Source organism: Cydia splendana, chromosome Z, assembly GCF_910591565.1.
Source record: "Cydia splendana chromosome Z, ilCydSple1.2, whole genome shotgun sequence".
NCBI classification, from domain to species: Eukaryota; Metazoa; Arthropoda; class Insecta; order Lepidoptera; family Tortricidae; genus Cydia; species Cydia splendana.
The window spans coordinates 15,030,387-15,053,146 of record NC_085987.1 but is presented as its reverse complement, the minus strand read 5'-3'; the positions used below and the strand labels follow the sequence as shown (position 1 = coordinate 15,053,146).

The 22,760-nt window shown below is 39.9% G+C and overlaps 1 protein-coding gene across 1 annotated transcript; it reads right to left on the bottom strand.

The window, feature by feature from the left end:
- Positions 1-297: 297 nt before the first annotated feature.
- On the bottom strand, positions 298-22,114 carry LOC134804434 (NAD(P) transhydrogenase, mitochondrial-like). Its single transcript, XM_063777476.1, has 23 exons — positions 21,988-22,114; positions 20,808-20,976; positions 19,868-20,025; positions 18,342-18,482; positions 17,858-17,980; positions 17,086-17,273; positions 12,312-12,467; positions 11,730-11,934; positions 11,152-11,361; positions 10,838-10,918; positions 10,308-10,453; positions 9,447-9,535; positions 9,284-9,368; positions 8,863-8,976; positions 7,128-7,294; positions 6,541-6,678; positions 5,839-6,056; positions 4,992-5,143; positions 3,101-3,254; positions 2,547-2,651; positions 2,177-2,296; positions 1,934-2,025; positions 298-1,676 (listed from the first exon to the last, which is right to left on the bottom strand). Exons 2-23 carry the CDS (start codon positions 20,966-20,968, stop codon positions 1,530-1,532), a joined length of 3,150 nt encoding a protein of 1,049 aa, XP_063633546.1. The 5' UTR covers positions 20,969-20,976; positions 21,988-22,114; the 3' UTR covers positions 298-1,529.
- Positions 22,115-22,760: the final 646 nt, after the last annotated feature.

Genomic DNA, 22,760 nt, shown 5'->3' with positions numbered 1-22,760 from the left:
TTTATTACAGCACGCTACATTTATACGATACTATTTATACTGTTTTTATTAGTATTGAATTCTAACAATATTTTGGTGGTAACTACTGGGAAAAAAAAATCCCACCTTTTACCAGTGGTAACTAGTGGGATTTTTTTTCCCAGTAGTTACCAGTGGTAAAATGTGGGAATAAAATTCCCAGTAGTTACCACTGGTAAGAACTTTGTGGTAACTAGTGGGAATAACCCGCCTGATTTGATCGGACAACAATTGCAAATTAATAATAAGGTACTCCTATTTTTAAATTGTTTATTAATTGCTTTAAAAAATGTCATAATAAGAACATTAGGTACAGACATAGTTTAATAGCAGGTTCTTAAGTACTAGCATCTAGCAAGTTAACTATTACATTGACGATGAGTTGAATTGTTGCCTGTTGTTAAACATCAAGCTGTCCAGTATAGTAGGTAGAATAGTAGAGTGTGATGCTTCAGTTTATAGTATAGAGCAGTTGTGATTTTAACTTACTTCAAATAACATAAAATTACTTCAAAAGTTATAAAGTTCATATACGCCAACTCTACCAATTAATGGTTGCCAGATACAACCATATATTGCCGATATTAAGTATGTCGGCACCACGCCATGCTTCATTCTTCACGTTCATTAATATCACAAACGAAAGAGACAAAGCCATATTTGCGCAAATACCGCAACGAATCTCAGTAATAATGGCACTTAGGGTAAAAGGTAAAAATATAATAAAAGTTGACAAAAATCACTTAAAAAACTATTAATATTATAACTATCCATATTTTAAATGCACACTTTATTTGTGCGGGTGTACGTTGGCCCAGTTTATTGCGCTAGATAAAGCGTGCGTCTCTCTCTATCTGACAACGACAACAGACAGATGCTTTATCGACGACGATGTAAACAAATTCCATAATACGCCCCCTGTGTCAAAGTAAAATAGTAATAGTATATAATGGAATGTGAAGGGAGGATACACTGGTAACATTAACATTGATTATAATATAAACCATCCACACAGAGTTATGCTAATAAATTCATACTTTCATGATTATAAAAAATATAAACAAAATGAATTCGTTTATAATACAGAACAATATAAAAAAGATTGAGTTGATTTCAGTCATTTGTAAAGAAATGAACAAATTTGTAAATATCAATAACTAAATGGAAAACTAAGTTTATAATTTTTATGGCAACCAATTATATTTTAGAATAGACTAGATAGATTAGATATCAGTTGCAACATTATACATGTTTAATAATTGATTTATTGTATTATTGTTACACTGATGTTGAATCGTTTGGTATAAGTATGTAAACAATATTTCATAGTTAGAAGAGTGGTTGTCGAACCCATTAATTAAATAACAACAAGTACATACATTTCATTAATATAAAATCAGTCGCACAAGTAGTCGCAGCCTTATTCGTTTAAGTAGTAAAGATCTCATCCTCAATTACTAAGGTGTAGTTATAGTAATTGTCCACTTTCGATCGATGTAAATGTATGGAGCTCAAGCGGTGAGATGCTTGACCCTCTCCAGGAGCGCGTCGCAGGTCTTCTTGGCGTCGCCCAGCAGCATGGCCGTGTTAGGATTGTAGAAGATCGGGTTGTCCACTGCCGCATATCCAACTCCCATGGATCGTTTCATGACTACCACCTAAAAGTATATGATTTTTTTGTTAATTTGATATGCGGTCATATTTATTAAAAAAAGACTTACCTAGATTTGACGGTAACTATGAAAAGCATAGACAAATGGGTAACCCCGAGTCACGATTACTTATGTAATATTATTCACCAGAAAAAGTATGAAGGAGAAAAACGTTGTCTGTAAAAACATGTCTTAGATTTTTAAATTTAAAGATATCTTAGAAACGTATGTTACTACTTGAATGTGTATTTCGACTGACGCACCTGTTGGGATTTCCACACTTTCAGTACAGGCATTCCGGCGATGGGAGAGTTGGGGTCGGTCTCGGCAGCACTGTTCACAGTATCGTTGGCACCTGTATCAATAAAATCTTCCTTTAACATGTTCTACACGTAAGATATAATAAAATAAAATGTTTCATGAATATCTATCTGTATCTACAGATCGGTGCAAATTATGTTTATCAAGGTGTCATTATGGGCCAGCTACAAATACACAGTACATACCAATAACCAGCACTAGGTCTGTGTCGGGGAAGTCGTCGTTGATCTCATCCATCTCCAACACGTCGTCGTAGGGCACGCCGGCCTCGGCCAGCAGCACGTTCAGTTGTCCCGGCATGCGACCTGCGGCATGCATCGTGTACTATTTTATATACTTACTCAATTATTATTTTGGTTCAAAGATCTTTATTCATACTCTCACGGTAATTGGGCCCTTTTCTATTGTTGTAGGACCTAATATTCACTTTGCAAGTAAGTCAATTTAAATTTTTAACCCCTCCTCCCTTTTTCCCATTATGATTTGCTAGATACTTAAAATACGGAGTTACCTGCAATTTTAACGGACTTTAAATACAATTAATAAATAAATTACCTGCAACAGGGTGGATCGCGAAACGCACTCTCTTGCCTTGTTTCTTAAGCATGTCCACCAACTCAGCGATTGGGTACTGTGCTTTGGCAACGCACAGACCGTAACCTATGCGGCAAACAATATTATAATTTAATACAAGATCTAGTGTAGTCGTGTATTAACTGAACAGGTAAAGAAAAGACGCTTACCACAAGAATTTTCGTACATTAACCCGCCTGTTGCTATCTCTATCACACGTACATAATTATATTGCTGACCTTGACAGCCGGCATCATGGGCGGGACAGCAGTGTAATAAAATTATGCGCGTGCCATATATTATAGGTAGCAACAGGCGGGGTAGTATACGAAAATTCTTGTAGTAGGCGTCTTTTCTTTAGCATGGTCATTGAAGATGAAACAGTTTGGATGGAATATTCATTCATGTTTATCTCTTTCTGGCGACCGTGAGGTTTCCTTCCACCTTACGAACAGAACTACAAGAAATCGTGTACAGCTTTCAATGTGGAATGGATAATATCATGAGGTTTTCTGCAATGGAAACAGCTTGTTTACCGGGTGTAATGATGATGTTGGAGGCTCGGGTGATGAGGTCGGCGACGGAGTCGACGTTGAGCTCGGTGTGCGTGGCGCCCGCCGGCCGCGCCGACCCGCTGCTCGTCACGCCGTACCCGCCCAGGATCACGTTGGGCAGCGAGCGGTTCATCGCCTACAATTATTACATTTTTAGCATATCCAATTAACTGGGGGCATAACATTGTAGCTGTAAACATAACTAAGTGGCTATTTAAAAACTTGTGGTAGGTAAGTACAGTATTTTCACTGACAATTTTGAAAGTGATGATATAACTTCTTTATTATTTGTTAGGTTTTAGATATGCGTTGGATATCAGTGACGCTGCCCATGTCGAAATTGAAAGTGGCTTCAGAACTGTTAGGACGAAAGGTATATGCCTTACATTCCGTTCAGACAGATTTGCGTGATAGCTGATTGAACAACAAACATACAAACTTCTGTTTCACATTCTATTAAGCCGTTGTAAGGGTGGTATTCCACCTGTCCAATGTGCATTGCGTCTCAATCTCTCATTAAGCAAAATGTGAGACGCAAATACACATTGCACCAAGATATTGGGTAGATGGAATACTATCCTAAGGCAGAGAGAATGTATTCCCTTCATAACTTTAACTTCAATACAGGGTTTAATTTTGTCTAAATTCTGATATCGCAATGGGTGTTATGTTATAAGCTCTTGTTTGATTAGTTACATAGGTACCTTGCACATGATGTAGGAGATAATGGCACCGGAGCTGCCGATGAGAGCGCCCACGATGGTCATGAGCGAGTTGTTGAGCATGAAGCCCTCCGCGCACAGCGCCCAGCCCGAGTAGCTGTTCAGGACTGTGATCACCACCGGCATGTCGGCTCCTGCGTATTACTTACCTTGCACATGATGTAAGAGAGGATGGCGCCGGAGCTGCCGATGAGAGCGCCCACGATGGTCATGAGCGAGTTGTTGAGCATGAAGCCCTCCGCGCACAGCGCCCAGCCCGAGTAGCTGTTCAGGACTGTGATCACCACCGGCATGTCGGCTCCTGCGTATTACTTACCTTGCACATGATGTAAGAGAGGATGGCGCCGGAGCTGCCGATGAGAGCGCCCACGATGGTCATGAGCGAGTTGTTGAGCATGAAGCCCTCCGCGCACAGCGCCCAGCCCGAGTAGCTGTTCAGGACTGTGATCACCACCGGCATGTCGGCTCCTGCGTATTACTTACCTTGCACATGATGTAGGAGAGGATGGCGCCGCAGCTGCCGATGAGAGCGCCCACGATGGTCATGAGCGAGTTGTTGAGCATGAAGCCCTCAGCGCACAGCGCCCAGCCCGAGTAGCTGTTCAGGACTGTGATCACCACCGGCATGTCGGCTCCTGCGTATTACTTACCTTGCACATGATGTAAGAGAGGATGGCGCCGGAGCTGCCGATGAGAGCGCCCACGATGGTCATGAGCGAGTTGTTGAGCATGAAGCCCTCCGCGCACAGCGCCCAGCCCGAGTAGCTGTTCAGGACTGTGATCACCACCGGCATGTCGGCTCCTGCGTATTACTTACCTTGCACATGATGTAGGAGAGGATGGCGCCGCAGCTGCCGATGAGAGCGCCCACGATGGTCATGAGCGAGTTGTTGAGCATGAAGCCCTCAGCGCACAGCGCCCAGCCCGAGTAGCTGTTCAGGACTGTGATCACCACCGGCATGTCGGCTCCTGCGTATTACTTACCTTGCACATGATGTAAGAGAGGATGGCGCCGGAGCTGCCGATGAGAGCGCCCACGATGGTCATGAGCGAGTTGTTGAGCATGAAGCCCTCCGCGCACAGCGCCCAGCCCGAGTAGCTGTTCAGGACTGTGATCACCACCGGCATGTCGGCTCCTGCGTATTACTTACCTTGCACATGATGTAAGAGAGGATGGCGCCGGAGCTGCCGATGAGAGCGCCCACGATGGTCATGAGCGAGTTGTTGAGCATGAAGCCCTCCGCGCACAGCGCCCAGCCCGAGTAGCTGTTCAGGACTGTGATCACCACCGGCATATCGGCTCCTGCGTATTTCAACACATCTAATATTATATCACTTTCATCCATACTTATTGCACAAGAACAAGACTTGTAACCAAATTACGTCGATTATCTTTAGGTACAGAGGTTTGGTATTCTGCAGTTTGTATAAGACACGGATACAGCATTTGGGTTCGGTAAGCATAGTTGAACTACATAGGTATTGCAGGATGTGTTGCGGAAGAGTACTTCGGCGTTCCTGGGACCTCGCCGTATAGCAGTGAGGCGGCAACAGAGGGCTTTTAGTGGGTAAACCATGTGTAGTGGGTAAACAAAAAAAAAGGTATTGCAGGATGTAATTAATAAGGCAACTATTAATCAGTGTGGCTACCACCAGTTTGGCACTGACATAGACGCTATTGAGAACGTAACTTACTTTCTATGCATCTCGCTCGTACTCGTACGCATATTTAGTGCGAGCGAGATGTATAGAAGGTAAATTACGTTCTCGATAGCGTATTTATCAGTTTTCACACCTGTCAGTGACTTATGATATGGGTACAGTACTGCTGGAGACAGAACAACTATAGACTTAATAACGTAAAATTTTAACGCGTTTATAAACATATACTATCGCTTATGTATCATTGAACGCTGTTATCATTGAAGGTCGTCACCTGGAGAAAGTTCGGAAATCTATTCCAGCAGACAAAAGTTACCTCGTTTACAATAGACTTGCCTCCGATAGCGGCCGTGAGCGTGAGCCCCTGTATGCCACTGAGCACGGCGGCGGCGGACAGGAGCGGCAGGCCGGGCGCGTCGGGCAGCGCGAGCAGCGCGCCGCCGCAGCCCAGCGAGCCCGCCAGCAGCCCCGCGTTGATGGCGTGCCGGCCCGGCAGCAGCAGCGGCGCCGACGATAGCGACCCCTGCAGCTTGCCGTACGCTACTAGCGAACCGCTGGAATCATACCGAGCGCTCGTAACACTTACTTCATAAACATAACATCAATATTCTTGTTACTTCAAACTGAATGGATAAGTAGCCACAGAATATGAATTTGTATATATATTAAAATACGAGACGGGAATAAAGGTTTTTTTATAAGGTCAAAGAGCAAATGCAATTGGACAATTTGCAAAATTTATCGTGCTTTAATAAAACTAATGTTGTATGGTAAACGTCTCAGTGCTCAACATGTTAATGCCGAAGAGTTAACGCCCTCCTGACACCTCTATTGCTAAAGATAAAAGTTTAAAGATGACATGCATGTACTGGAAACAGTGACGAGCACACGGACGTCTACAATTATCTGGCTAAATAATTCTCGATCAACTCCTGGTTAAAAGCAAAAACATATAACTGTTAAACTCGGTGGCACGATTTTTATAGGTACTTACTCTTGTATAATAAATAACTTTATGGTTAGAAGACGTCAACTTACGTGAAAGTGATTCCACCGATGTAGGTTCCGAGGAACAGCGAGGTCTTGAGCGTGGCGGCGGTCGGGTCGAGCGCCATGGCGGGGAAGTCGTGCATGTACGTCGCCAGGCACGTCAGCACTGCGGCCATGCCCACCAAGCTATAATACGGTATTTATTACGTCATGCGTTTATCCGAAACAAGAATGCCAAGCTAACACGACACATTTTGTCCTAACTTACACGAGGTCTGAGAGCGTGTTGGCGGTTGATACTCTTATTTAATAAATAATGGTATTGATTTGTCACGTTTCACTAAAGCCGCCTAAATGCGTACTGTAGTGGAAAACTCAGAGACTGGCTACGCGGCGGTGCGCACTCGCAACCCGCAGTGACACAATCAAGGGCATATAAACGTATACATTTCAGTGGATTAGGGTGGTATTCCACCTGTCCAATTTATTTGTCCAATGTCAGTGCGTCTCACTCTTCATTCAAGCAAAATGTGAGACGCAATCGCAATACACATTGGACTAAGAAATTGGATAGGTGGAATACCACCCTTAAGCACCGCAAAACGATTCATCGTATGTGTTTGCATTTGATGTACCTGTGGAAACCAGCAACGAGTTGTGGCAGGTCCGTAATGTCGATTTTCTTGGCGATTGTGCTTCCCAGCAATCCACCAATGCCGGCGACTCCCAACATTTGCGCCAGCACCTCGGCATTAGGCGTCAGAGCGCCTAACGTCGCCGCAATGCCCCCCGCGACGCCAATCTACCGAATAAAACTATTGATTCAAGCAAGGTGAACTTTTGGAACGAAATACATTTTAAGGGGCCCACTGATTAACAGTCCGCCAGACGGTATCGGCCTGTCAGTTGTTCGGAACTGTCAAAATTTTGTTCTAACTGACAGGCCGATACAGTTCGGCGGACTGTTAATCAGTTGGCCCCTTTAAATCCGAAGCATATTAGCAACCTCATAATGCTAAAGAATCGTCAAATATCCGTATCATCAGTGAAAAGCAAACCCGAGTTGCCACGTTGTATTGTCAACGTATAATATATTCTTAACACAAATATTGTCTTTCGAATATGTGTTAATTGAAAAAAATATATTAACAGGCAAGAAAAAAACACATACTACATTTTGAAGTTTAATCGCGGCATAATTAGTCAACATCAATAAAAACGACATTTGTATTATCGTTATTATTGATGTTGATTAATTAAAGTTAATAAACACTTATAAGTCTTGGAATAAAAATTACTTGTAATGTAGTGGTTTTACACGTGCCTGTTCTCTTTCATTGGCTTTACAATGACCATTAGACAGAGACTAATGAGATTACAATGAGCGGGTCTCGATCCCGAGTCAGAGCTGACCACTGAGTATGTATGGAATTGACTTAGGAATGCCTTTTCTATTCTTAGGTTGCAAAACATTGAAATATTTGCATTTTCATAAAACTTGTGTTGTATCAAAAATAGTAGGTAGGGATGATAAGTCAGACCAATTGGCAATGATTAAGCGTCATCGTCTGTTACATGAAACTATGTTTTTCACGCCACTGTTCGGAAATGTGGCAATAGATGGTCTAAAACCAAGCTGGAAAGTAGGCAATAGCTGTAGCACCTGAACCACCACTACTACAATGTTTCATTGTTATCAACATCTGTCATTGGTGACGGTTCGCTACAGCAATGAGTATCATTTAAAACATAAAAATCAATAAAAGGTATTTTTTGACAAAACTTTTTCCTTCAAAACTAAAATTGGGTTATTTATAGGACCAATTACTAGTTTAAAAAAAAAGAAATGTCAAAATCATTAATTCATTATAAATTCATTCAGTCAGGTCATACGATTCACGCTTAAGGCGTTTTTTACTTTTGTAGTTGTTTGTGGTTTTTTAGCAAAAACGCTTCTAAGTTTAGAGTCGGTTTGAAGCAAACAACAGAAAAACGCCTCTTAAAGGTGATAAAAAAAAAGTAAAAAAGGCGGGATCTGAAAATACAATAAACTCGTATCTAGGCTCGCTTTAAAAATGAGTTCTTCTAGTGAAGAAAATTATATTCTTACGCTGACGCCTACCGAAATTCAAGAGACAGCACAGGCAGTGGCTAGTAATTTGCTACCAGAGAAAACGCGGGCTAGTACTTATAGTTATGCAAATATTTTCTTATTTCCTCGCAGTAGTCGTGAAAAGCCTATGTAATGCCTCGGCCGGAAACCCTAAAGATGGACTCGTAGTATTTGAGGGCCTCCACTGACGTGTCGGACCTCAAACTCACTCGTCCATCTTTTTGCGGTTTTCCGTCCTCTCCTACAATGTACTATACCATTCCGAGATAGTTGCCCTTGCGCGCCGTGGTCTGCGAGCTGAGCCCCGCCAGCGCGCCCACGCAGCACAGCGAGGACGCCAAGTACGCCATTTGGTGAACTTCGGGGTAGCCCTGCCAGGACAGTCAATAGTATATATATAATATAATATAATTATACTTGTAGGTATAACAAATGGAGTCAGCGCCCCAGGGTAGAGGAACAATATAGTAAACGTGTAAAGTGCGACGTTTGGCAAGTGCCCTACCTTTACCCTCTTCTTGTATTTTGCGGGACCACTTATTTTATGCTGGCCTAGCTAGATAATGGTTAAATCTTTATCTACGAGGCAAATAATTAGCATTAATTTCTTACACAGACGCTAATAAGAGAAGTAAACTAGTAGCGACATGTGTTTTACTATATGATTATGGTACTTACCTGCATAGCTGTAACTAGGTAGCCTCCAAGTAAGGCCGCTGCTGGGATGGAGTATAGGTATCCGTATTCTGGGGGGTCACCGGGTCTGAAACAGAGCACTCGTACAGTAATCCTCGTTTACAAAACACATAAGCAATATTATGCTATCGCGCAAAACCAATACCTTTTGAACATGTCAAGCATGCGCTGGGTGACCAAGAATCCACCAAACACGTTTACAAACGAGATGAGAGCGGCCGTGCTCGCTAACCACTACAAAACAAAAAAAACTGCATGTAACACAAACCGAAAAACAGTACAAGGTTGTTTGGTGACCAAGCGTGCGAACTGTTAATTTATTGCCACAGACGACGAGAATACAGTTTTTTTGCAAGCCACACGAAACCGAGCAATTTGTGTCCGCCCAAAAATAACAACGTTTTACAATGATAGGACAAAAAAGCAAAATTTGTTGAGAAATACCTCTGCCATTGTTAAAGGTCCCCACGCTGAGTACCAAACCAAATACAAATAACAATCTCATATCTCATGCATAAAACAAATTCATTAAAACATATGAACATATTCTAAAATAATATTTTCCTGATAGTTGATTTATATGGGTAGTATTACATATGACTTAAGGCGTTAATTGGGCCATTTGCTCTTCTTTTGAATAGTGCATATTAATTAATATCTCTAAACAAAACAATAATAATGCTAAATACATCAACGCTGCTAAGCGTTAATTACAAAATCGGTCCAAACAGCAACATTAATAAACTGTACTACGGTGGACCTTGTTACATAAGGCGTAAGGTCCACCGATGTACAGTTAACAGTGTGGGCGATGGTACAAAGCAGAGAGTAATAAATTGCAATAAAATCAGAAATATTTTCATAAATTAGCTAGACTCATAAACTAAATTAGCTAGCAACCGACCGCATCGCATAACTAATTCACACATTTAGTTCCTAAACTGTGAAATCCGTAAGCGTAATTTTAAATAAGGCGCGCAGAACTGCGAGTGTCGTTGATCAGTACCTGCACTGGAGTGTCGGGGACGTAGCCGCCGCCCATCAGCAGCAGCCCGCCGACGGCCGTGATGCCGGACACGGCGTTGGTGACGGACATGAGCGGCGAGTGCAGCGCGGGCACCACGCCCCACACCGTGTGGTACCCCACCACGCCTGAGGGATGAGAGAGAACATTACTAATGCGTACCGCCTCCCTGCCTCGCTAGGAACTTGCCGCGCGAAATACCTGTGGAGTTGTGCCTTGAGCCCGACTCAAACGCACACATAACCACAATGCCTCGGAGGATTATTTATTTGTATTCACTATAAAAAATGTTCAGGACACGCTGTTTCTGAAACACTATAAAGATGTTTACAGAAGCAATGTTTCAGCTCACATAGTGTGGACGGTCTGTGATACAATGAACTTGGCGATAAACAATAGTGTTTACCGCAACTGTTTCTGTGTTTTAGAAATACGAAGATTTCTGTTGCTGAAACCGTGTTTTTAACAAAATGTTTATAGTGAATACGTGGCTTAAAGGTTTTGGTACATACCTGATAGAGCGAGTGTCGTTGTCATGGTTGTGAATGCAGGGTTGGGCGATGCCATGCCCAAGCCAATTAGCGAAGCCAGCCCTGAGCATAAAAAAATCATAATCATCAGAGTGAAGCAAATGGTACTTTCGAGTAATATTTTGAGAAACAATGCAACATAACAAAATAAAAGTACTTATATGGAAAATATTATGTATTTAAATAACACTTTAGAAACAATACCTAAAGTTGTAAACCTCTTAACTCCGTCTGAAGGAGGTAAGAGATTTGCGACATTACCCGTAGATATTGATAAAGAGTATTGGTTTATTTACCTGTGGAATACAAGAAAGAGTCCTTGAGAGTGTCATTGAAAGGGTTGGGCGGTTCGGCCTTAATAGGCGCGGCGGCGGCGGCGGGCGCGGCGGTGACCGCGGCCATGCTCGGCGGCGGCGGCGCCGGCCACAACAGCTCGCCCGCCTTCAGTACGATGGCGCCGCGCGTCACCTCGTCCTCCAGGTCGATATAGAAGTGGTCGTTTGTGCCTGGTTTATAAAACATACAATTACATATTATTAATAGGTACTAAAGACGTGTTAATATCATATTTGTAAATTACTTACAAACAAAATTATTAAAATACATGAAATCTCGTATATACTCCGTCAACTTTTTATTTTGTAACCATTAGGCAATGTCACTGTACTCTATTCATTCGGAATATATTCGGATCTTAAAAGGACGGAAAAAGTGACTCATTCATTTATTCACATTCTCATTTATTTATTTACACATTCTCATTTATTTATTTACAGTGTTCATTAATTTATTCCGAGTTCCGTCTCATCTGAACCGGCACAATATTTTTAACTCGGAGCTTACCCACTAATAACAATTGTATTAAAATACCAACCCATACTAAGAAGCAATCCAGAGATATTGTTAGCGTAGAGCGTGGATGCATGCGCCGGCATCCTGCTGGGCATGTCTGTGAGCCCTATGTGCGTGACTCCGTGCACGGTGGTGACGGCGCCCTTCTTGGTGGTCTGCACGTTGCCGCCCATCTCCGCCGCCAGGTCCACGATCACGCTGCCCGCTGCCATGTCGCGGACCGCGTCCTACGGTACTCAAACAACTTCTTATGTGGACCTATGTTGAATGATTAAAAGGGTAGGCAGAGGCATTGCGCATTCGATACCATCATACCACCAAGAGTCAATAAAGTTTACGAATGGCCAGTTGTCGGAATTCCTTTTCCCAGTTATTACATTACCACTGGTATTAACAGGTACTTAGTAAAAAATTCTGTTGTTATACACCACTATGTGGCAATGGTGACAATGTGGTAGTAACTAGTGAGAATAATCCGAAAGATCGGATTATATTTCGTAATCAAAAACCCACTTAGCAGTAGTTAAAGTACACGTTCTAAAAATATCTCCTGTATTTTGTAATCATACTAATATTTTAATTACTTAGTGGGGGATTAACAAACCTCCAAAATGAGCAGGGGCGCTAGTTTGCCGGGTATGAGAGCAGTAGTTATAACGACATCAGAAGTTCTTGCTTCCTTTCCTAACAGGGCTCTCTCGGCGTTAAGGAACTCTTCACTCATCTCCTTGGCGTAGCCACCTTCTCCTGAACCATCCTCCTGTATAAACAATAATTGGTGAAATAGCGCATAGGAAGCATTTATCTACTACGCAAGTAAATACGAAATGGCGCTTGTTTCCTGGTGTCATAGTTGGGTATAACCATTTAGCCATGTTCTCAGTTCCGTATACAGGGTGATTCACGAGACGTGAGCAGGACTAATCCTGCACACTCAGTAACTGATAATTGATCGATCACCGTCGTATTCAGATGAAACAACCACACTTTTTCCTATTTTTTAACCTTTTGGTGAGGGCAAATTTAATTCTCTACAATCATGGTCACCCTAGAAGACCTAATTAATAAACATAAAACCTCTTTAACCGTAGGCAGCATTTTGATTACGAAGAAAATAAACTATCAAACTTGAGTAAGATAAGCGTTTTCAAAAGAAAATGACATTCAATTTGACACAGATTATCGGTAGTTTAGTATTCTAATTTTAGGGTGACCATGCATGTTGTAAATAAATTAATAACTTTTTTTTTCAACACAACTATAAAATTAACGTTAACCTCACTAATACTGATACGAAACAGTTGCTTATAATTTACGTAATGCGCAGTGTTAATCCTGCTCACGTCTCCTGAATCATCCTGTATAACTAAGTAGGTAGGTATACGATACGACGAGGGGCGCGGCACTAAAAAAATATACCTAAAGAGAGCTATTATCGTTATTGATAAAACTATTCCTGATTATTATCCGTGTCCCAATGTCGTATTAATCGATCGATCAATATGTTTTCTGAATGAATGATGACTTAAAAATTGATTATTTTGCGATATATCTATGCAGCTTGATCAACCTCGCGAAATACCGCGGCAAATATTATTACATATACATACTATTTACATATTATACTGTGTTACACACATGTTATTTACTATGTGTCACACAATCTCATAGTAAATATTATAAATATTACCTACAATATTTCGTGGAGTGTATCAACAGCAGACACAAGCAGGCACACCAAGCGTAATCTTTTATTTTCACTAACTCTTTATCTTCCTAAGTCCCAGAGTAATTTTAGTAGGTAGTTTTGAATTTGGAACCTTGTTCTATTCCATCCATAGTTCAGAATTATATTTGAGTTTGTCCATTTAAAAGGACATCGGGCATTGACGTATATATCTAAGGACTGACCTTATGGGCGGTACTAGTTCAGCGGTGTCTCTCACGAATTCCAGCCAATCGTGTAGTCTAACTCAACTAGTTGCGACCAATAGCGAACGTCATGCGATCTCATCAACCAATCGTGCGCGTGATGCGAACTGATTGAGAGATTGAGATTGAGATATTTATTGATAAAATTATAAATAATTTTACACATCACACAGCAGAATATATACATAGTTATCACTTATTTAAGTTATTAGTTACAATGACATCAGCAGTTCTCAACATAAATTCACTTATTGTGTAACAAGCTAAACTAATTAATATTTTCTTAAGTTTACTTACAAAAATTGCCTCACTAGCTGAGTTAATGACCTCTTTCGGAAGTGTGTTGTAATTTTTTACACCCATGACACCGAGTGACTTTCGCGCCTTGGCCAGTCGGCAGCGCGGGACCAGCAGGAAGTGCTCGCCGCGCGTGTTGCGGCCGTGGTTCTGCCCACGAGTTGTATATAGCCCCAGATTAGACCTTACATATTTGCAGGCTGTTAGTATATAAACACATGGCAGCGTAAGTATTTTGTGTTCTATAAATAATGACTGCGCTGGATAATCATAGGGTTTCTTTGAAATTATCCTAAGGGCACGTTTTTGTAATCTAAAGAGTCTATTGCATTCAGCTGCAGTAGCCCATAGTTCTACACCTTGAGTTAAAATTGAGTGGAAGTACCCATAGTATGCTATTCTGAGGTTTTGAGGCGTTAGAGATGGAGCGAGTCTAGAAAGGGCGAAGCACGCCGACGCTAGCCTGTCAGAGACCACATCTACATGGGGGGTCCAGGTTAGTCCCGAGTCTATAGTCACTCATCAACCAAACGCATTGTAGCGGTGTCACACCGCTGTACTGGCCCCTGTTCTGCCTCATTATTATTACCCGTTAGGCCAGTCCCTAGATTTGTATGTCAATGACATCGGGACTTACATATTTAATTTAAATTCTAGCATTAGGTACCTACTGCTGGAGCAAACGCATAACTAGACTAAATAGCTACATACTATAATTAGCCATGTCCCATCTATTATCATGCACGTAAAATGATCTTAATAAATACGATACCACACCTTGTTAACCTCCGTTGCATTGTGCATCGTGATCACTGTGATCAGATATCATTCATAGAGAGGACGAAGGTGCGTATAATGTATGATGAGAGATGAGATACAATAATAGGTAGATCTATGTACGATCTACATGGGGCTTGTGCACAAATCACGCGAGGCGACAGATCACGTTGGGGGAGGGGGGGTATTAGGAGACCTCACGTGTATTTTTCTACAGTGTACGAAACTAGGAAAAAATACATACCACATGAGAATAGGTACTTTTTCTCAATCTGCACTGCGAAATAGCGAATTCAAAATAGTCATCATTGTCATCAATCACATTCATAACGAAAATAGAAAAATAAACAAGATTTACTAATTTTACTAAATAGTATTTATCTTAAAATTAGGTCGAATGAAAAAAAAATCTAAAAAATACACGTGAGGTTATGTGGGGTTATGTAACCTCACCAAATATCACTAAGGGGGAGGGGGGTTCAAAAAGTAGCCGAAAAGACCTCGCGTGATTTGTGCACAACCCCATGAACTTCAGATATTGGACAGTAAAGTTCATGGTAAGTATCATTACATGACATTCTTATATTTCATAATGATTCTTAGTACATCTTAGTTATTGTTTGTGATTAACCACTACAGGTGTTGAAGAAAGCCGACAAGGGTTTACCACTTAAGAATATTTATACTTAGAGGTAAAGGCAGAGTAAAGGTATTCAAAATTCAAATCTAAATACCTATGTGAGTTTTTAAACTGAGAACAAATACGAACTAAACAACAAGTTATTAAGAGTGATAAAACATCTTATCAAAGTGGTTGGGTCTATTTACTGACACTGACATATCAAACAATATTATGTAACATCGTTAACAGCTGCGACAGCTACTAAATGTACAAGTACATAATTAGAGTAAACCGCGCGTATTCATCCTATTCAGGGCATATCAATATCATACACATTAACATTACACACACCAGGTACCTATAGGTTACTTGGTAAGAGTAGCAAACCATATCACCTAATATTTTTTTTAACCCAGTTGCATACACGCAAAAAAACATAAGTTTTCTCTTCTGCTCCCGGACGAAGAAATAGATCGTAAGCTGGTTGTGGCTGATATCGCTTAAAAGAGGTCTCTACGTACTTTATTTTAGACTGTAGGTTATTTACCTACGAAAATTCTCAACCAAAGAAAGACTAATTATTTAGAACATGTTGTGTATGATATGTTTTTCACCTCAGCAGCTCGAACAAGGGTACTTTGCTTCTTAAAAACAGTGAGCAAAATGCGATTTTGCTCACTTAGTCATTTTGTCTCACTCAGTGAGCAAAATCGCATTTTGCTCACTGAGTGGGTCTCAAGCAGTGAGCAAAATGCGATTTTGCTCACTGAGTGAGACAAAATGACATTCAAGTGACCTTTATAGTCAAATGTCATTTCAACATGCGGGGTCTAATACAAGTTCGATATACTTGGGTTCTATTATCTCTGTCCCTCTAGGTATGTTCTCACTGCTTAGGGTGAAAAATTTTGTGTACTACGCGAGATCAAAGTTATTTACATCTCGTGCGCTTTTGAATCACTTACTACGCTCAAGATTCTAAATAAGATTCACTCGCTACGCTCGTGAATCTATTATAGAATCTTTCGCTTGCACGGGACTCAAAATAAGCACTCGAAGAAATATCAAACTTTGATCTCTTGTTGTACAAATAACTATTATTTATTAAATTAAGTATATTTAACTGTAGATCAAGGTAACAAGCATTTTTATGACATTTAGGATTTTTTTAAATAGGATTTTACAATTTGGCATGGCAGCTTTATTAGGAACCCCCAGAAAGCGAAGATATAGACTCATTACATTACTTATACATATAAACATTTCATATGTAAGTAAGATAGGTACAGCAGAGCAATTAACTCGCGTGACAACTTTTTGATTTTATTGTCTTAACGACCAGTTAACCAGCAACCGTAACAATGAGTCTAAGGAAATGTATGGTAATCTGAATGGAAAGCAGCATAGACGCGGTGCCTTGGAATGTCATGTAATAAAATTTATTACTTACATTTAATATAATTAATCCGATCAATAACTGATTATCGCTTTATCTCATTATTTTCAATCAGTCTTGTCTGAAACCGAACCAAATTATCTGAATTATATTACGGTGCAGTCACACCGTGTCGTGACTTTCACTGTATAAAAATAATGCCGGATACCCCGGAACCTCCTACTCTGATTTGGCGACCGCATTAGGATAACACCCAATGTAATTGCACCCTTATACTTGGCGCCATCAATATTTGAATACCTATGTAGCATTGACTGCATTGTAGATCTGTAGTGCACACATACGCACACTGACCTTAACATCCATAGTTATGAACTGCGCGCCGAGACTCTCGATTTGCTCGCGCACGGCGGGGCGTGTGTCGAAGGCGCGCACGGCGGCGCCCATGCAGCGCGCCTGCGCGGCCGCCGCCAGCCCCGCCACGCCGCCGCCCACCACTAGCACACGGCACGGCGGCACCCGGCCCGCCGCTGTCATCTGACCTGCGTACACCGTTTTAGTATAGGACGTTCACGCCACTACTATTTACTCGTCTCCAATAATCCAAACGAGCTTCTCAACTATGAGTAGGTACACTCCACTCCTTCAGGATAAAAGTTTTTGGAACAAAACGTATTTGTATCAAAGCTGTAGCTCGCAGACTGTACTTTTCTTACTACAGGCAGCTAATACCCATCGAGACAATTCTAAAGACCCAAAACACAATTACATTGCGTTGTTTAATCACGAAGTTCCTATGACCACCTCAAGATTTGACCCACAATACTAACAGGGCAAGTTAAATAAAAGCTCATAATACCTTTATTATCCCTGACTCCTTAGTCAGGGTAGCTTCGCTCCCTCCCACCACCACCGCTTAAAATTTTGAACGAATTGGCTGCAGACGTCTATTATGACCAGGGTCTTTACAACAACTTGTTAAGTAGTAGAATATAAATTTTTATGCGATTTTTGTATTGGTCCCATAATAAAAGTGGTTCAGTAATACCTATAAGTACACTATGCAGAGTAGCGCTGGTGAATAAAATTCCAACCTGTATATGTAGGTAAATAAATAGTGTAGTACCAGAGAAAAACCTGGGGAAGTTGGCAGCGGCCTCGATGACGGCACGGTAGCCGGCCACGTTGGCCATGGAGCTCAGCGCGTCGAACGCCTGCGCGCGGCTGATGCGCGGCACGCAGTCCATCGCTGCCAACAAATAAGCTTCGATCAACGAGAAAGTATTACTAATTTTTACAATCTTTTTAATTCTCACGGGGTCTACTACAAATAATACAAGACTAGTCTGCAATACTTGGGAAAAACTAACGAGTTGTCTTGGCTGGATTTTTAGTTAGGGTGCAATTGTTAATTTTGTTTTTTCGTGAATTGCACGAGTTCATCGCAATTAAAAGACATCGAAACAGAGGAACTGTTAGTATACTTACCTAATATTGCTGGCTAAACAATTAAATAATTTGAATCGGATTATTTCTTATCTACATAAAATTATAAATAGCCAATAAGTACTAACCGACTAATACATAAGTAATTATAACTTATACTTTACCAAACGCATTAATCCTCTTGCCAGCAAGTTTTCTGATTAAATCTTGATTTTGTGCAGGGTATAAGAATGATATTAAAGTACTTTCATCCCTTACATTTGGGAGTTCATTATCTAAAAGTGGACGGACTTTTAGAACGATATCTGAAACAAAACAAAGAAGTTTTTACTGTCGCCAATAATTGATCAATAAAAGGTGGTTAGCATATATAAGTAATAAATACTGATGGTAAAATAAAAAACTCACTAAAACCTGTTAATACAATTTTAATGAATTGCCTAGGTATACTTAAGATTTTAATTAAAATTTTTGTTACAAGGCGTTTGTCTAAAATAACTCCATGTGCGCATTCAATTGATGGCACGGGCTACTAAAACACAAATTCTTAACCTTTTAACCACCATGGCTGGTATATAAAATAAAGTGACAGAGTAAATTAAATTCTACGATGCCCTTAATAGCAAGGCATGCAGGGGGGAATACATTGTCAATGCAAATATCGAGATATACAAAAAAATACATGTAGGTTGTATTACGTTTTATTTCTAAATTAATTTACCAATAAACGGAGGCAAAATGATGGCCCGTGAATAAGACGACGAAAATAAGAACAGGTTAAAATTTGCACATCATTTATATTAGGGGACTCTGTAGGTAGGTATACGTATCCGTGTACCAATAGTGGAATGGGTGATGGAACTGTTAAGACTTCATAATTACTGAGCAAGTGAGCAATCGGAACATTGCTAGGGATTCACAAGGCGCGATCTATTCGAATTAACTTTTCGGTCGTAACGTGATTTTCTTTTACTTGTTATTTGGCATTGACTTATACAGGGCCTCAATGTTATTTAGTAGATAATTAAGAAGTAAATTTCTACCCCTTTAATTTTTGTCTTTGATAGCTCTTGGATGCCTAGTTTGGCGAACGACGCTACAGCCTACTGGCAAATTCCATAATTAATTTAATTCCTGCTTTTTTGTTTCGACTGTTTAGAATCGTTTGGTAAGCAGATGACTGTCTAAAGAAAAGTACCGACAGTAAAAACAGCTTGTGACAAAAATGTTATATCAAAGAGAATAGAGTGTATAGAGGAGGTATAGAGGCTTATTGTCCTAGTAAATTATATAGTCACAGTAAATTTACTGCCATCTTTCGACGCAGGATTAAAACTAAAAATGAAAATAGGTATTTAAGGGTGGTATTCCACTTGTCCAATGTGAATTGCGGTCCCTTATTGGCAACCGTCAATGTGGAACAATTCTCTTAAAAAAGCAAAATGTTTTTAATTACTACTTAATATGTAATATGTGACGTTCCACGGAAAAGGTACCTTATGGCGGCTGGCGCTTACGTCGCATAGCGCCGCAATAATATTGGAGCGGCGTTAATAATAGCGTAAGCGCCAACCGCCATAAGGTACCTTTACCCGTGGGACGTCACATATAAGTTTTAGGTTTAAAAAAATGTAAGTAATTAATAAATGTATAAACAGTTAGTAAATTATATTAGAGGTATAATATTTACCAGATTGTAGGAATGTATCCTTTGTAGAGGTAATTTTGGCACCAGCCTCCTCATATAACTTATTGTTGAAGTTGGCTGTAAATCCAGCATTCTCTTCAACATTAACACTAAAACCTTTTTTTACTAATTTGCTAACTACTGCTGGTACTACAGCCACCCTGTAAATGAATTACTATGTGTAAGTACTTCACACAGTGGAAAGGGAGAAATATACATAATATTATAATTAATTGTATGCATCTGGATAGAATTTTGTATTCAACCGGAAAGTTAGTCATTATATTGGAATGTATACTTATGTTTTGGTTTTAATTAAATATCATTCAATAATAATTAAATTAGGTATACCACCTATTAAAAAATTTGATAGTTTTGATTTTGATATAAGGGGTCATCCATTAATTACGTCACACGTTTAGGGGGAGGGAGGGGTCAAGAAAATGTGACATGTTGTGACATGGGGGAGGGGGGAGTCACAAACATTGTGACGTCACTTTAACTTCATCAGTAATCGAAAATTAATTTATATTTTTTATTCGCTGTACAGTTAAATAATGAGATTTTGGAAGTAATTTTCGTTCCTAATTGGTTATGTGTTATAAAATTACTAATATTTCAATTACCAAAAAAATTTTTTGGTTAAAAAAAATAATGCCGAGTTACTATTACCGATTTCGTTGAAAACAAAATTGCCTAAAATGTGACGTCACACCAGGTGGGGAGGGATTTGCAAAATGTGACCAAGTGTGACAAGGAGGGGGGGAGGGGTCAAAAAACCTAGAAATTCGTGTGACGTAATTAATGGATGATCCCTAAGTTACAATTATAAATAAAGATTAAGTAAACATACCACTATTTTAACTAGAAGGATATTAATAATAATTAAGTGCCTAGCAGATACAGTTGTTTTGTAGTAAATTTAATAATATTAGATGCCTACCTTCTTTCTTCATTCCAAATTTCCTTAGGTATGCCTACAGTGAGTTTGTTATATGGCACTCCGTGGATGGTGGGGGGAGTGGAAGAAGAGCTGTAGAGCCGCAGGTGCCATGACCGGGGCAGCGGCTTGCATGCTCTGAGGATCCTGGTGCAACCACACATTATAACACCTGGAAGCAAGCATACAAACAATTCTCATCAAAACACTCACCAAATAAAAAAAAGGGAACTTTAACAAACAAATCATAAAATGGATTGGTTACTCTAAAAATGGGTTGTAGCAGTACTTATGTCCTATAGCTGAAAATAAAGACAAATTAATTTTTAGGTGTGATAGTGCTAGTGAAAGAAAGAGATAAGTGAATGTTCACAGAAGTCTCTTTCATTCTCTATCTCTCTCTCTCTCTCTCTCTCTCTCTACCGCTCTCTTTACAGTAAGTATACTGTTATATTTACTATAGTCTGACAAACCAAATTTATCAGTAAATAAAAACTATGCTCATTCCTTTCTTTATGGTGCTAGTACTAGCATTAGACAAAGAGAGTATGATTCACTCTGCCTATGTTTGAAATGAAACAGTCATGAAACAGTATGTTGGCCATGGCCAACCATAGATATTATAAAACTGCATTACCTACTTTATTAAGCCAAGCGTTTTTTTCGAAGATTGGTATTCTTTTTATGATTGAAGCATGTCAAACAGGGCTAGTATGATAACCCTTATCTGCACATAAATTAAAGTATCACTATATATAATTAACTAAAAAGAAATCAACCATTAGGTATTAATCTTAAATTATTAGGTAGTTATGCTACCCCAAAAACATACCCACAGTAAAAAAAAAGAAAATGTAAGTAATTAGTTTCACAAGCAGTATTTTTAATACGAATTACCTATATAAATAAAACAACACTAACTATAACAATAGAAACTTGGTGAAGTTTTGAAAGAAACATAATAACGCCCGTTGAATTAAACTGCGTTCTGTACCTTCAATGCAATGCCATAAAAAGATGCCGAGTAGAGTTCAATAACTCGCTCGCAAAAATACGCGGGCATATGATTTATATTATAAAACACGGTTTGTTACTCGCTCGAGCTGTAACATGCAGCTAATCTAAAAATAACAGTTACTAGAGTAGAGTTTATTAGTAGCATATCTGGGAAAAATTCACTTACCCTAATGAAAACATAAAAAATCGAAGCTAAGAATATTGGTCCACGTCGCTACGCCGATAACCAACAACAAACCAAGCCAAGCCAGCGGCTGCCGGCCGATTGCTAAATTCCCGCTTCACCCTCGCTCGCGTATCTACTGTGATCGCGACAGAAAAGTTGATTATTAGTGACGTGCATGACAGTTTACACAGGCCCATGTAACATATCGATACTGCTGCATATACTGAAATACACCCAACTTGTAAGTAGAAAAACACGCGAAATTCAAATTTTCTATGGGATACCAACGCCTTTTTCTACTGACAAGGCTACTGTGCCAGAGTATATTGTCTACCTTCATGTACTTTATATTAGAATAGAATCTTTAGATCCTAGTAGTGTATTATATTATTTATTATTTCCATGGGCTCGGGATAAGATTTCTACTATTTGTATTTATTATTAATAAGCTGCCACTTACTTTTCTAGTCACAATCGTAAATCAAAAGTAAAAAGGATATGTTAATGAGATACGTTGATGTGGATAAGAGGTGCTATGGTTTTAACTTGCCAATGAGTGCTACCGATTGATATGCATATAAAAATATTAAGTAGGTACTGAAAATAATATAGAAATGATAAAAAGTATTAAGATTATGCAATCCTTGTAGGCAGTTGGACCTCTGGATTTGTAGGCGTAGCGTCCATAGGCAACGGTGACTGCTTACCATCAGGCGGGCCGTATGCATGTTTGCCACCGATGTGGTATAAAAAAATTCAAAGAGTTGCCTGCT

Coding starts and splice junctions, on each gene's coding strand:
- LOC134804434 (XM_063777476.1), bottom strand. CDS start 20,968: ATGTGTGGTTGCACCAGGATCCTCAGAGCATGCAAGCCGCTGCCCCGG. Junction 17,981..18,341: donor CAAGAGGATTAATGCGTTTG/GTAAAGTATAAG, acceptor ATTTGTTGGCAG/CGATGGACTGCGTGCCGCGC. Junction 9,536..10,307: donor TCCCCGACACTCCAGTGCAG/GTACTGATCAAC, acceptor TTTGTTTTGTAG/TGGTTAGCGAGCACGGCCGC.